The 16,050-nt window shown below is 38.2% G+C and overlaps 1 protein-coding gene across 3 annotated transcripts in view; it reads left to right on the plus strand.

Moving 5' to 3' along the window:
- Nucleotides 1-16,050, plus strand: part of prkar2aa (protein kinase, cAMP-dependent, regulatory, type II, alpha A) — a 45,271-nt gene that overhangs the window by 17,370 nt on the left and 11,851 nt on the right. For 2 of the 3 annotated variants that reach the window (XM_033969160.2, XM_033969159.2), the window contains exon 3: nt 14,504-14,539. The exons of the other annotated variant lie outside the window; for it this stretch is intronic. In XM_033969160.2, coding sequence (XP_033825051.1) covers nt 14,504-14,539 — 36 coding nt within the window. The remainder of the gene's footprint in view (nt 1-14,503; nt 14,540-16,050) is intronic. 3 annotated transcript variants of the gene reach the window in all.

The raw sequence follows: 16,050 nt of genomic DNA on the forward strand, positions 1-16,050 counted from the left end.
CCTATTGTGCCTGCATCTGCTGTATGGTTATAATCCATGACACACGTGGGTCATTGTTCTAATTTGCACATTTTAAATCGCAGTATTCATCTAAAATGACTTAATAAAAGAAACAAGTCTGCTGACTTCCGGATTAGAAAACTACAGTGCCCAGTGGGAACTGACATCGGCGTAAACGTCATCACAACAAAGAGCCATGGAGCTGTTGGCCCCTACTATGGATAGCTACAGATGACACTAGCGAGTAGCAATTTTTTTTTCATTTGTACTAAAATTACTATGCGATGCTCCTGAACTTTACACGTATCATCGATTAAGAAAATAAAATTGCAGAACGAAATGGAGAGCACTGGACATATGCTGGTGGCGATGAAAACTGGGATTAATCAGCAATATGGCATCTTGAAAATTGAAGATTAAAAGATTGCTCAAACATGCGAATCATGAACACGAATCACTCCAAAAACAACTTTGAGAAGTTAATGAGAAGGGGAAACACCTATAACATGCTTAAACGTTCTGAAAAGTCTACTTGGCATAATAGGTCTGCTTTAATAACAATTAGAAAAAAAGGAGTACAAAGATGTAGAAGCTACACACGTTATGTTCATGTAAACTAGAGTTTAAGATGTTATTAAAGGGGATTCATGTACATTTTAGCCTGCTAGCCAACCCAGATTTTTGTTATGGACATGTATTGGAGACAGAGATTTGACCATTACAGTCTTCTTCTATCTCCAGACAACAGGTACTAAAGATTCGATGAGATTTCATGTTTGTATATTCTGTACGAAATCAAGCAGAGAAAACGTTAACGGTGTCTGTGTTGGTCCTGTCTCTTGCAGCTTCAGACAATCTCTAGGGATGCACTGATTCATCTTTTTCTGTTCCGATACCCATTCTGGTACTATAGCTTTAAGTATCTGCCAATACTCAATGTGTCAGCCGATGCCAGTGCAGAGACTGAAAACGGCTATGTGCTATGCAGCCATTATTTATCTCTAGGTAACTACAGAACAACTTTGTGTAAAAAAAAATAAAATAAAATACACATTCGAACATTGAGACTACCAGGAAATAATCTTATTACATCAATTTATACCTCCAGCCAGGATATAGGCTACATTGATATTTGAAAGCCAATATCCAATCTAGTAACATTTTCATTATCAGCACCGATATCCGATACCAGTGTTGGTGTGTATCATATGAATAATGAAACACTGTAATGTTTATACTATTTACTGTTTATACTATTGTTACTGATAACATCTGCCCAAGCTACTCCAACAAAAAAAACATTTACTGTCTGTGTGTCTATTGATTGGCATTACCAGTATATTATGTCGTCTTTGTTTGCCTTTTTCCGTTTAATATTGGCTTGTTGTGTACAGAAGTGGCCCCAGACCTTGTCCTTGAATGGGGCTCGGGGCCAATGGCATCGCAGCTCATAGTGAAAGTGTGGTGTGAAAAGCGAGAGATAAGAGTTGGGTTAGAGAGAGTTCACGGCCTTGTTTCTCTGTAGGAAATTTGCACAGCCTTGGTATCACTGTATGCTCTATCAGTCTGTCCATGTGTTACAGTAGGGTTACACTTCTGACTGGGGGCAGAAAAAAGTGTAACGTATTGTATCTCTTTAGATTGTTTAAGACTACACTGGAAACCCACCTCTTCTCCTTGGCATTTAATACTAGCTGTTTTATTCTGTTCTTTTGCTCTGTATCTATATATGTTGTTTTGTTAACTTTATGTGAAGCACTTTGGGCAGCTGAAGTTGTTTTTAAATGTGCTATATAAATATTGAATTTGGCTTGGCCTGACATGCAATTCTGGATAGACAAAATGATACACAAATGCAATTAGCAAAACAGTTCTTGACTTTAAAAAAAACACAACTTATTTCAGTCATTTGCTTTTTTGTCATGAAGCAGTTATCACTAATAAATCAAGTGCCTTTTATTATGTAATAATCAGGAAGTGTGTGGAAGCCTGCTAGTTGTTGTTAGCTTTACCATGACTGCAAAACTCTGCTCTGGTCTCTGAAACTTGAAAATAAAAAGCACTTATAAACCCATTGCGGTGAAAAATTACGATGCTCGGAATTCACAAGGTAAGTGAGGAATAACTTTGGATCACTGCAAAAACTAGCTGTTTTTCATATTAAGAAAAATCAGGTACAGGACCTTCAACATTTTTTTTTTTTGCCTTATTGATATAATTATGCGATATAATATATTCCCATAAAGACCCTGCAAGGAAAAATATTTTGTTGGGGAGTTGTGCCTCTAAATGTTGTTGTAGCGTTCCATGTCAGTGCTCCCTAATAAATAAATGTGCTGTTCTACCCTGAGGCCTATGAAAGCACCACCAGCTGCATCTTAATGCCTCACTCACTGTGTGTGGACCCTCTTTCAGCCTGGTAACTACACCCATGCTAATGTGTTTGTTAGGACACAATTGTAAAATGTACTTTCAAAAACCTGACGTTTGTTTGTTTTTTTTCTGTCTATTTTACATATTCGTTTTTATTGCTGAAAAATAAAATCATTCTTACCCTAAATACCATTACGGTCAAACGTTCCAGAAAAGTTACATAGTGAGTGCACGTTTTTAATGTAAGTTAATGTAATAGTTGCTTATTATTATTAATATTATTATTATTATGTTATAATTGTTTTCTCTTTATCCACTCAAAGTTGTATTTAGAGTGGCTCATTCAGGTTTGAGTAATCTTTATTCACCTGTAATCAGCCTGTTGCGCTGCAGTTTTCAGTCGGACGTCAACATAAATTGCCATATAAACTGTTCAAAATTAATAAAATAAAATTTATGGCACCTATGGATTAACTAACTTGCAACAAAAACATGTTATATGAATGAGCTAGTTACTCCTTGAATGGCTACAGCAAGAACACTCTGCTTCGCATGACATCATCAACTTCTCAGTGCTAACTGAGGTCACAGGTCAAAGTTCAGGGGGATTTCCCGAACATCACGCACTCACCGCTGCTGACTTTACAAGGAACACTGTTATTCCTAATGCTTCCAAACAAAAATGAACTATATTTAGACGGAAAGGTTACTGGCAACATTTAACATTTTACTGGCTATAAAATCTAAAATGCCTGCTCCCATTACTGGCATTGCTTCTATAATGATAAAATGGTAACTGAAGTATTATATGATTTTTATCCTTTAGCAGCTGAAATTGCAGTGTAAATCTCTTGACAATTTACACCAGAAATGAACCCCTTTTGAGGATTTTGAATTCTTTATTGACTCCATTCATTTTATTTACTTCATACTTACATGAAATTACAATACATTTCAGTCAGCTCAGTGCAACTTATTAACAAAGTAATTAGCTAAATTGCATACACTATACCTATTATAATCGTATAGATGCAAGTTTGAATAATCCTGCATTTGAGACTTGTGTCTGTTGGCACCAATCTCATGTTCATGCCAGCAGTCTACTGGCCCAGCAGCAGGTAATCAGTTCTATGATTTTCAAAAAATATTGCTGTTAAATTTAAAAGACTAATCTATTTATATCATAGTTTATGAATAAATGTCAAAAGAGAGAAGGAAAGTCACTCAACTTGATTTAATCTATATCCTGACTTATATTTTTTTTCCACAGAGCTTTCATGTACTCAGCCTGTAGTCCATACATTATTGCACTTGTGTTTGAATAGTTCTAAGCTGGTGATGACGTCCTGCTGTGTATGTACACTTAATCCTAATGCAGGTTAAGTAGCGGGGTCATTTCAGGTCTGTGGTGGTACACCAGGATTACCAGGGTTTAACAACCAAACCCGCATAAGAGCACCTGAAAAATACCCCAAATCCATGGAACGTATGGTTTTCTGTATTTGAGTAGCACAACACATTTTACACAGAAAATAGCTCAGACCAAAGCTACGGACAATATTTTTCACCTGCTATAGTTGTTAAAAAGCCACCCAATTCTGCAGGAAAACCCTGGACCTGGCAACACTGGTGCACATTGCTGTAAAGTGGACTTGATAGTGGAGAGTCTGAAGGGTTAATATTGGCTGCTTCCTTTTATGGAGCTAATTCTTGTGTCTGAGCAGCAGCAGGAAAAGACACTCAGGAGAAAAGTTAACTGTAGCCGATGGGAAAGAGGCCGCGAGTGGAACAAAGGAGACTAAAGTTAGAAATCCAACCGGAAAACACTACCAGGGCATATGAAGAGTCACTTACACTGGGGCACCTGGTTTTGTGCAATACAATGTTAGATTTTGTCTTTTGATTTTTGATCTTGATTCCTCTAATCTTGACTAAGATTAAGGTTATTAATGTCCTTTTACAGAAATTTGTCCTGCATTTGACCCAACTTCAACTTTTCTTAAACTTGGACCTTCTTTTGTATATCTTAAATAATTTTTGAATTTGATGGATTTATACTATGTGACCAGAACTTCTACAAAAGACACATGTGCATAGGACTGGTTGATAACCATACAAATTTAATTGTGACCTAATTTCTGTGACAATCTGAGGAGGATGCAGATGGTTGTATTTACCTCTTAAAGCTACTTTGTATTTGTCAATTATGAACATCTAAATCATGATCTAGTCTGAGATTTTTTATTTTTTTAAGGTAAACAGATGAATCCGATTTTTAATTTCTGTATGTCAACATTACATTAGATTGTGTTCTTGCTCTGTACCATCAAATGTACCGTTGTCTAGAGAAAATGTTACTTTGTTCTGCTGGTGACTCCTCTGAACTGTAATTGAACACTGCTGATGGTAATAATCAGACTGTTATGTTATGTACTGAGGACTCTGCACTCACTACACCTGTTTATTATCCAGCCCTGTCTGATGGTGGGAGTCTTTCAGGTCACTGTAGAAGGTTGGACATTTTTGCTGACACGCTTAGTGTATTTAAATTTTTGCTTATTGGCTGCCATAGCAAAATTAAACAAAGCCATTGCTAGCTTATAGTTAGCATGGTTGTTTTCACGCTGCGACTAGTTAAGTCGACGTACAGGAGCATTCGCTCCGAGAGCGGTTCGCTTGAGCTGATGTGAACTCAATAGTCGTATTTTGATTTGCAGTAAACGGCCGCTCTGAGGAGAGGCTCCACTTGCACTCTGGAGCGGGGCAAATGTGGTGTGAACGCTGCAGACCTCTGGCTGACCTATGTAGGCTACGGTGCAAATAACAATGCTTGGAATTGGGCAAAAAAGCACTCAGATCACATATTTATATGAATTAACTGCTATTTGACACTTTCGTCTGGCAATTTAGATCAGCTTCAACAAGACATGTTCTCTCCTGCCTCAACCTGAGCCTTTTTCTATTGTCACCAACACGTATTGCCTTCATAATGTATTTAGCCTCAGGTGAAAGAAAAGACCACCGTGTATATCATCAGTGAGCACGTGCTTGCATATTCACTGGGCGCTCTCTGTCTGCTTGAAGCACATTGTCATAGAAATATGTTTGGCGTTTGCCTCTCACATGGCTCATGGTGTGTGTTTGGGGTGAATGTTGCGCAGTGTATGTGAACAAGGCCAACCCAATAGTAAAGTAAATGGAACAAAATCTAGTGTGTGTACGATCAAAGAGATACTTTTTTCCCGCAAGACTCAAAACATGATGCATACTCCAGTTGTTTTTTTGAGAGCTCTACATTGAGATAGCTCTTGCACGGTTGCTAGCTATTTTATATAACATTTTTTGTGTATCTGACCAAACTGCTTAGTTGTCAGGACTAATAAAAGCCCTTTTGTCTTGTCTTCACATTGACTTTTTTAGAGTCTGTGGCAGGCTGTAGAGTGATATGTTAACATCTGTCCTGAGTTTTGTGTCCTCTGAATGCTATAGTTACACTATAGCGTTTATGTTCTCATACAGGCTTATGTGAAAAGAGTGTTAGTTTTCATGTCACTTCATGTTGGCATTTGCTATGAAGGCTGAAGTAACTAACCGTTTTCTACTTAGTTTCGTGAAGTTGAATACATTATTGAAATGCAAAATTAAATCTTGAAAGTTCGTACTGTCTTCAAAGACATAAAAATATTTTTTTCCAGAAGCTGTAGATTTTTTTTTTTATTTGTTGGTAGTGTGTCAGCTCTTACTGTTCAGTCTTCCACTCCACATTCCCAGAGTCTATTCAGTCAGAAACTCCTGCTGATTCATGAGACCAGGGATTTATTACAGAAATCACTTTGCTCTGTCCAGGACTAAGGATGGAGACACTCTGATTATAGTTAAACTTTAGACTTTTGCACTCACTGATGATCAAACAACACCGAAATGCCATTCAATACAAAAATGATTGGATTTCACCAACAGCGTGTAAATTGTCTAGGCAACATTTTAAACTACTTTGTAATTCTTTTGTTTCCCCCTGACCAATCATGGACATGGACACACATTTTTATTCAAAATATTTACTTTGCTTCCCATATAGTTAAAACCGTCAGAACCAATAGACCTGGTCAGTAGTACCCGGTTGAAGTCTCTTCTCCATCTTGTTTTGTGCACTTAATGATATGTTTGACATTTTTGTTTAAAGCAGGATCACTCAATTCATAATGGCTACTCACAAACATTCTATGTATGACCTGCACTGATCATTTATTTTTTCAGAGCTTTGCAGTGTGTCTAATATACATCGATGTTCAATGGCAAACCCGGGACATGTGATTTATCTGGTGTGAGCTCTGCTGTTATGGCCTGTTATGTCCCTCTAGTACAATGAACATCAGTGACATTGTGCCATCACCTTTAGCTCTCTGTCAAAAGATAAACCAATGTGAATATAAACATGAACAGGTCTCTGGAGTTTTCAAATCTGTTCACATTGTGTGGAGTTATTTTTGAGTTAGTCCAAATTCCCCTCAGATCAGAATCGTACAAATGGAGGCTTGAATTACTGCCAACAACGCCGCTGTGATATGGAAAGTAAATGTAGTGTAGGTCCGGGTGAAAAATGGCCAAATTGTGGAATCAGGGTCAGTTAAATAGGCAAGTTTCTTCTGTTGGCTTCACCTCAGCTTCTGCCACCGCCACCTTTGTATTTCCACTTCATAGCGTGCTCATTCTCAGTGCGTGCTGTCATCATGGCTGCGAACTCAAAATGAGGATTTGGTGCCAAAAAGGAGAGTAACGTTACATCAATTGTTTGGAGGTGGTTTGCTTTTTAAAATACAGATGTGGAGAAAACTAAAGATTTGTGTAAGATATGGCAAACTATCATAAAAACGAAAAGCAGCAGCACTACAAACCTTTTTCAACACCTAAGATAAAAGCACAAGGCCGAGTGGGAGGAATTTAGAGAGTGTGACATGGTTAGCAAGAGCACACGTGGACAAACGGTGCGCTGTTGAGGCCTCGTTTACAAGCTCTGTACGAAAGAACAGGAGCGCGATGGAGGCAAATAACAGAATCGTGGCATTTTATATTTGAAAACATGGGCTTCTCTAGGGTGTAAATGGGCACCAAGTGGGTGCACATGCAGCGAGTGTGGGACCCCAGATATTAGTTTCAGTCTGCAGATATTTCGCCGACATTGCCTTGTTTCATTGTAGAGTTTAGGTAAGGCAAACTTTCTAAATGGTGGGAGACAGCTTTGTACTTCTCAACCACCACAGACCGTTGGTCAAGTAGATCTTTACAATCATACGTGAGCGTAACGGTGCATTTTATAGATGATAATTGGAACCTGAACAGCTGCCATAAGTCCTCAAAGAGCACACGGTTAATTCATTAAATTCAAGGTAAAAGCCTTTGCAAAACTTGGGTTTTTGTTTACATGACATTACTGTTTTGCTGTTATAAAACTCTGAGAATGTTTACAATGTGATGTTATTGACTAGTTGAGTCATTCTATCTAATTTTGCAAGTGTTTGATTTTGTTGATTTTTGAGTGTCAGACAGATGTACAAAAGGTCTGTGATGTGTTAGACTTTAGCGAGTTATCAGTTACCAATTTTGCATTAGCAATTTGTCCTTTGTAAATGCTTAATTCTTAATATTCATGAGATGGTGTATTCTGATTTTTTTTTTGTATGCATAAAACTATGGAACTTTTGAAAAGTTTTGTGAGTGCGATGTTTAAATTGACCTCTTCTAGGGTGAATACAAATTAAACCTATGTGGAGAAAATTAACATGAAAAAGGACAAAATTTGCTCTTAAAACAAGCAAACATATGTTGATCATGACAGAAAAAAGCTGTGTCAGATATGAGAATAATACCAAGGAGTCATAAGGAGTCACTCAGGTTAACCGCTGTCACAGGTTGTTTACTTTTGTGCTTAACGATAAAGAAGCAATGTTGCAGGATGCTACACTTTTTGTACAAACATAACCGCACCTCGGACTGGTTTTAGTTTTTCTCTCAATTTTCTCTCCTCCCTTTGTGCAAACCCAGTAGACAGAACAGATCAGTGCTTCTATAATGTCTATGTGTTGTATTTGCTCTCTTCGGTTTTATTGACGACCTACAGGATATTGTAGAAGGCAGTGAGTTTTGACCCCACGGCTCTCTGATCTGACGCATCGGCTGAGGCTCGCACTGAAAATCAATAAAACACCCGCAGCAAACGGCAACCTCTCTCTTCACACCACTTTGTTCTGTCAGTTTATCAGCTTTGTGAACATTTCAAAGAGCAGGCTCCAATTTGCATACAATACCAAGCAATGTGTGATATGGGACTTCATTAGTATGTACTGTAATAATTATATAACTTTTGATATTTGAATCCCTTGCCTTATTTGGGTTCTATTGTAAATATGTACACAGACATACAGATAAAACTACTCTAAATGTCCATAGAAGCACATGTTCCTGGCAACTGACTTGAGCATGCCTACCTCATGCCTAAAGTAGCTATCAATAACATTTCTATATTCTGTATCTATAGTGAGAGAAGATGGGTCTCAAACTAGCCTAAATTGAGACTGAACCAAACACACATAAAGTATGAACTTGTATAGAATTTCTGGAAATCTAAGAAAAAATAGGTCTCAACAAAATGTAAGTTTAGCAGACCCCATCCTACAAATTGCTAAATTAAAAGAATCCTTATTACCACACTGCAAAATATATATTATTCCCTGATTTCATGCCCCTGTCCCTCTCTTCTGTATCCCTGCTGACTTCCAGCGCTTTCTGGTGCTCTCCATCTGTGAGTGCAGCTCTGCGCTGAGTGGGCGTCACCGCGGAGACAGGGAAAAGGCATGACATTATCCACTGTGGAGGCGAATCATGGGTTTAATGGGGTGTATCGGATTATAGATCATGTAAACATACGTAGTTATAGTATATGTTTGCAGTATTTGTAGTAAGAGTGGCGGTAGTTCTAATATTAATGTAACTACAATCCCAGTCTTGGGTGATCTCCATTTCGCTACCTTGAAACATAATTTGATTTCTGAACAAAATATGGAAGAAGCTGCTGCTACACTTTTGTATTGTGTACAGTAAATTGTACATGAAGGCGTTTCAGTGGGTTGGGCAAATGCCATCCAAATGAATAAGATTGTTATTGATCGGTGGTTGTGAGAAGAAATGAGTTCCCATCACTGAAAGTTCCACTGAAAAACAGAGGGGGCGATAAAGAGCACTCATGGGAGGAACTGAAATAGTAGTACTGTCATTACTGCAAAAGAGATATTGCTAATGAAATGTGTTGCCTGCAGAGTAGAAAATATGTTTGCTATGTAACATTTTAGTGGTGGATCTGCCTGTCTCCATGGATATGTATGCTTCACCTGGAATTTTACACTGTAGGGCATTAAAACATACATTGTTACAGTGAGCAGTTACAGATCTGACCTGTAACCTGCCATAAGTTTAGAGGTACTTTTGTAGGAATAAAACCTCTGGATGCGTTGACACCACTTTTTCCAAAACAACTACTTCATTTTGAAAAACCTGTTACTAACACTAGCAGGAGCGAGCGGGAAAGGGGTTGCCTGATTTGTCTGTTATAAATGTTCATATATTGATTTACAGACAAAATGGTGAGTTAAAACCAGGATCATGTAGAGCAGGTTAAAACAAAGATTATAAGACCAAAATGACGAGCCTGACAGCTCTATTCACAATAGAAAGTGAATTTGAGCCAGCGTGCTCATGCTCACTTCCTGTTTGGAAAGCGGCAGTTAGCAGATTGTCTGTGTTAATTTATATGTGCAGTCTATGTTGTGAACCCACTCTGTTCAGTCCCAAGATTTGTTTGTCAGTTACAATAAGTCACAATGCATGCACAAGAATTGCCAGCACCTTTTAGTCACGTTAGCCTGCTGCTATGTAAACACAAGCACTGCAGTGGTATCCTTTTGTGAACTATAAAAACCTTTTTTAAGAGTCCTAAATATTTTCAAAGTTCATGTGGGAGTCACATTTTATTAAAGCTGAGGTTAATGTGCATAAAAATTTGATAAATGGAATATAAGTTAATGCTATTCAGTGGAAGATTCCAGGCTAAAAAAATGTCCATGGAGACAAGCACTTGCATGTTGTACCTTTTTAAATTCAGAAAGGAACTTTTTTCAACATTGAGAAGACCCCATCTTTACCTAAATCTCAATATTAGTCATATCAGGAGATTGTACGATAGATAGATGGATAGATGGATAGATGGCTCTCAAAGTTTTCACACCAACTACCACCAAGATTTGGCTTAATGAGAACCACCAGATCAAAATCAATTATGTAACACCACTATTCAGGTCTTATCTTGGGCTAAACCAGATCTAGAAGTGAACTGCTTAAATTCCACTGTAGTTCTAAACAAGAAATTATCCAAAGGAGGACAAAAAATGTATAAAGTTTACTGTATGTTGGACAAATCCACTGTCTTGAGTACCAACTGAAGGAGCTTTTGTACCACCATTTGAGAAACACTGCCCTAGTTCTTGCCACTCTTTTACTTCCGTGCTGTATTGTTACTGACAGTTTAATAGCGTTTAAGTTTAGCTCCTTTCTGACTGGTTTATGGCCTCAGCCCCTCTGTGTACATTTATATAATTTACAGTCTATGTCCGAGCTCTTAGTCCAGACTGGATTCACTTTTACAGAGGCCTAATATGGAGCTGGAGGAGGTGAAAGGAAACTACAGCCACTTGAATGTAAAGCAGTTCTGTCACAGTTCACACTAAAGAGACAACTGCGCTCAAGTACGTCAAGGGCTTTGTCTTGGTTCAGTGTAGTTACTCCTGGTTTAGTCCTTTAGAAGTGCTGGTTTAGACTTAGACAGAACCATGACTTAAACCAAAACTTAACTATTAAAACAATGTGTAATCTTGGGTCACGTATGATGGAGCTTTGTGTTTAGTCCAGACTAAGTAACCAAGAACTATCTTCACCATCTTGATTTTCCTTTTGCCGTATGAATTAAAATTAAGCCTGCAACTCACCTTTATTTTATTAGCAAGCCGGCAATTATTTCTATTGAATATTGAGATTTTAAAAATATTTTCTCTTGTAGGTGCTCCAATTTATTTTAGTTTTCCATCAAAATGTTACAAATTCAAACACTACCTAACTGTCACATCTCGGGCATCTCTCGCTCGACCTCTCTCACCTCTTTTACCTGGTCCCCATAGCAACAGTGTCACCTGGTCTCTGCAGCAACAGTGTGAGTGTGACCCATGCCACAGTGAACAGGTGACCGGCTGGAGTGTTTGGATTTTTGCACATAGACTTAAATGGATTCTGACACGGGGGCTCAAACTCACAAGACCCTCTGAACCAAAGAGATGACGTTGAGATGCAAAAACACTCAATGGAATGTTATGGAATTATAATTTTGTGATGGTTCAGGCACAGTCAGAGATCAGATATTAAGAGAGGAGGTGGTAGTTCAGGAGCATAGTATAATGGAAATTAATGGTGAGTAGTTCAATTATTTTTACATTTTGGCTTCTACATTTTTGGAAATTTATAGAATTATCATGATCTTGGTTTCTGTTTTAAGCCACACTTTGGTCAGGTTGTATCCTTGACTGGACACATTTCTTGGTTGAATTTTGATGATCTGTTTGGGTTCTAGTTTAGTCCTTACTTAGCCTTAACATTGTTGTACTTCCGGCTAAACAAGCATGTCTGAAGTCAATTCTCATCTATAAAGGTACTGTATTGCTTTTTATATTGTGCACTGTGCAACTTTTCTGGTGTTGGGTCTGCAGATCTGTGGAGTGGTGACCTTGCTCACAGTAAGATTGTCTTTTTCATGGTATTTTTAAACAAGAAAAACACTCAATTATGTGTTAAATATGTATTCCATTTAACATAATGGTTGAATGTAATAATGTCATACTGCAGAATATTCCAGGGGAGGTGACGGACCCTCACTGGAAAAGTTATGCCGTGCATCTTTTTGGTACCTCCTGAAATTAATGCCAATTTCTGTGCGTCTTACTAACTTTTCTAACTTTGGACCGCCAGCTTCAGTTTTCCATATGTTTGAATAAATTCTTTTACTTATGCCTTGACGGTTACTTAAACCATTTAAGTGTCGAACCAGTGTTCTACAGAAATTCTGAATAATTGACCAAAGCGGACACAAGATCTCTGCTGCCTGTAACTGAAGCTTTTCACCTTAAAGTGAGCAGTGTGGCCATGTGGTGTGCTCGTGTTTAATATTTATTCTCACTTGTTGACGTCAAAGCAGGCCCTATAGGAATCCCAGTCTGAGTCACCTGGAGAGATCATGTTGCTCTTGGACTAAGGCGCATTTCTTTTGGCTGGAGTCTCTTAGAGCGGAGCTGTGGGTCACTGGGTCAACCACATGGGGCTGAGCTTTTAGACAGGATTTTAAAGCACAATGTAGAGGTGCAAAATGTATGGACAAACTTGTCAAATGTATTGCCTATAAAAAACAACCTGCAAACAGAACCGATTTAATAATAATTTCTGAACAATGGTATTGATTACATTGTCTGAAAACTCAAGAAAAAATGCAAAATGCTTTTCAACAACACATTTTCAGGAGCCTGACAGCAATAATAAGTATTCATGGTCCCATTTAGGTGTTTGAGTTCCAACAAAAAGGTGAGAGTGACTGTTGGCTAATGGTACCTTGTGACTGTTATGTTATTTGAGAGGAACTTGTTTAACAGTGGAAAATCAGCTCTTCAAGATTAAGTTAAAGCTAGACTCAGGTTAAAGTCTAACTTGAGTAACAGAGCTTCAGACAGAGCAGTGCCTCTGGTTGGCCAAGTTTATAGCTCAGGATTGTGTTGTCGCACCTAGGATTTTTAGTTAGCCTGAGACCGAGGGACATTTTAAGATGCTAAATGCTCAAGCTGCTGGGTCACTGGTGGTAAGCTGATTTCCACACTTCAGGTTTTTGTCCACAGTGTTTACTTTTTAACATTGTTTTGGCTAATACGTCTCAAATGCACAGAAAACGTTTTGATTTTGCCTATAACATCCACTTTTCGGTACTCCAAATTTTTATAATTTTTCATAAATAGATTGTGCATTTTGAGTGATTTTGTTTTGCTACTTTTTGGAATTGCAGGTTCTCAAGAGGAGTTACTCCTCAAAATTAACCTTTTATCCAAGACAAATGTAAAAATAATGGGGTAAAATCTCAATCTTTTTCTCATGAGATCCTGTGCTACAAAATCTTGACTCATCCGTACTATTTACGTTATGTGCCATACTCGACCTCAACCAAGGCATAACGGCCGCATCAGGATAATACCAAGATATTCATTTTTGTCACCCACCCCAATGTTACGGACTTAAAATCAAAAACATCTGATTTTTAAGGACTTGTAATGGGTAATATTTGTTTAAAACAAACACAAAAATCCGAAATTTTCTTCAATTCTCTGATATTTGCTTCAATGGAAAATCAAATGCATGTTATAATAACTTGTTTTTGTCCTAATAGGTCAGGACTTCATATTCTCAGCTGTTTTGGCCCTTTAACAGTCCAGCACTTGACTAACATTACTGGAATGAAATGAAATGACTCTTGTGTATTGAGGAGAAAGTCTTGCCCTATTAGTCATCTCTAACTGCTATTGTCCCAGTTGTAGCCTAAATCAGTGGTCCCCAACCACCGGGCCGTGGACTGGTACTGGTCCATGGATCAATTGGTACCGGGCCACCGGCCGTCCAAGAAATAATTATTTCCGTTGTATTTATTATCTGAGTCTGAACAATCACTTATTTTGAAAAATCTTTTATTTTGAAAAATGACCAGATTCTCTCAGTTACATTTCCGTAACTTGAGCACCGACAACTTAACCCACAAATTAGCAAAATGAGAAAAAAACAGACGTCCTTGGAAAGTTTCTTTTCGAAGGGGAAAAGGCCCAGTGAAGAGACAGAAAAAGAGCCAACTTCCAAGAAAAAGAAAGCTTTTAACAGACAATACTAGGAGTTCTATTTGGTCCACGGTAAAATTTTCAAGCGCTGGCCGGTCCGCGGTGATAAAAAGGTTGGGGACCACTGGCCTAAATGATATTCATGTTTCTCTCTCTCTCTCTCTCCACAGCTCCTCCACCAAGCAGATTCATGAGACGAGTGTCAGGTGAGTGTTGAATTCACCTGAGTCACTTTGACGTCACTAAAGTCCCACTTCACTGAGCCAACAAAAATATCTGCTTTTAGATCTGGTTTAGGTCTGGTTCTGGTTTTTCCCTGGTTTGCACGTAGTCATTTTTAATTTTTTTTTAAATCCCGGTTCATAACTTGTTTTGACCTGGTTTAGTTCTGGTTCTGCAATAATTTAGAGCTGGTTTAGAGTTGGTTCAGAAGTGGTATAGTTTCCATTTACACCCAAGAACATGAGCTGGACCTGAGCTACACCTGGGCTATAAGTTTTATGATTTATATTTAGCCAAAGTGTGTGATTTATACCTGGTTTAGCTCTACTTTCGAACTGACTTAGAATTGCTGGCTAAACTAATTCTTAACTTGATTTCACTTAGTTTAATTTTATCAGATGTGGTGTGGAATCTGCTGCTCTGGCAATATCCTAAGGCAGTAAAATCATCATAACGCAGCAGTGACGTATACACATGCACATTTTATAACCTGTAACTATTAACAAACGGTGCCAAAGGTAATCCTGAGCTGAGATTTGCAAAACTGCCCCCAATGGTTTTAGGAACATGTATTTTTAAAAGAAAGATGAGGTTGCAGTTTTGTTTTAGACTCTGTAAGGTAGAAAAAAGTTAAAGTGTCAGTGCTTGGTTGACACTGGTAGAGTTGAGATACAATTTGTGAAGGTTCCTTTGATATGGATATGGCAGTATGGGTTTTGTGTGGTATGGTACAGCCCTTTAACATGGTACCCCTCTTCATCTCCTCTTTCTCTCCCCTGTGCCACCCCCTCTCCTCCCTCTCTCCTCCCTCTGCTCCCCTCTTTCTCGTGTGCCCACCCTGTCCCTGTTTCTCTCCAGTCTGTTTCTCACGCTCTCGCTGGCTCTAGTGTAAACACAGTTGATAGTCCCCCTCATTCGTCACATTGCTGTAATAAACTCTGTTAGACTGTGGGTGCGCCTCTGTCTGATGCTAATCTGTGGCACTGAAGCCTGTTATCAGCTCTACAGACTACGCACATGTACAATTCATCACCGTGCTACAGTCTGGGGTAGTGAGCAGCAGTGGGTAGATGTGGTGTAGTGTAGTCATGATAAAATTTCAAACTTTATTTTGATACTGTGGAATAGACTTAATTCTAAAGGTTAATTTCTTTCTTTTTTTTTACTCACTTGAGCATCTATTAAGTGATATAGTTTTAGTAACTTAAGATGTATTTAAAATTCATGAGTTATTGCAATTGGACAGACAAAACACAGAACAAAATATTATTCAAGTAGGAGCAAAAGTATGGTGTCTAAAAGCTACTCTGAAAAGTATCATTTCTTCTAGGAGTTGCTGAAGTAAATTTAACAGAATAAATATGTAATTCCACCCCTACTAGTTCAAATAAAAAGGCGTTCTTTATGAATTTAAGCTTTTTGTAATTTGCCACTGACGGCTTTTTCTCCATCTGATACGTGTATGTCTGTATGTAAGTGTAATCTTGTTGTATAT

Source organism: Periophthalmus magnuspinnatus, chromosome 7 (assembly GCF_009829125.3).
Source record: "Periophthalmus magnuspinnatus isolate fPerMag1 chromosome 7, fPerMag1.2.pri, whole genome shotgun sequence".
Lineage (NCBI taxonomy): Eukaryota > Metazoa > Chordata > Actinopteri > Gobiiformes > Gobiidae > Periophthalmus > Periophthalmus magnuspinnatus.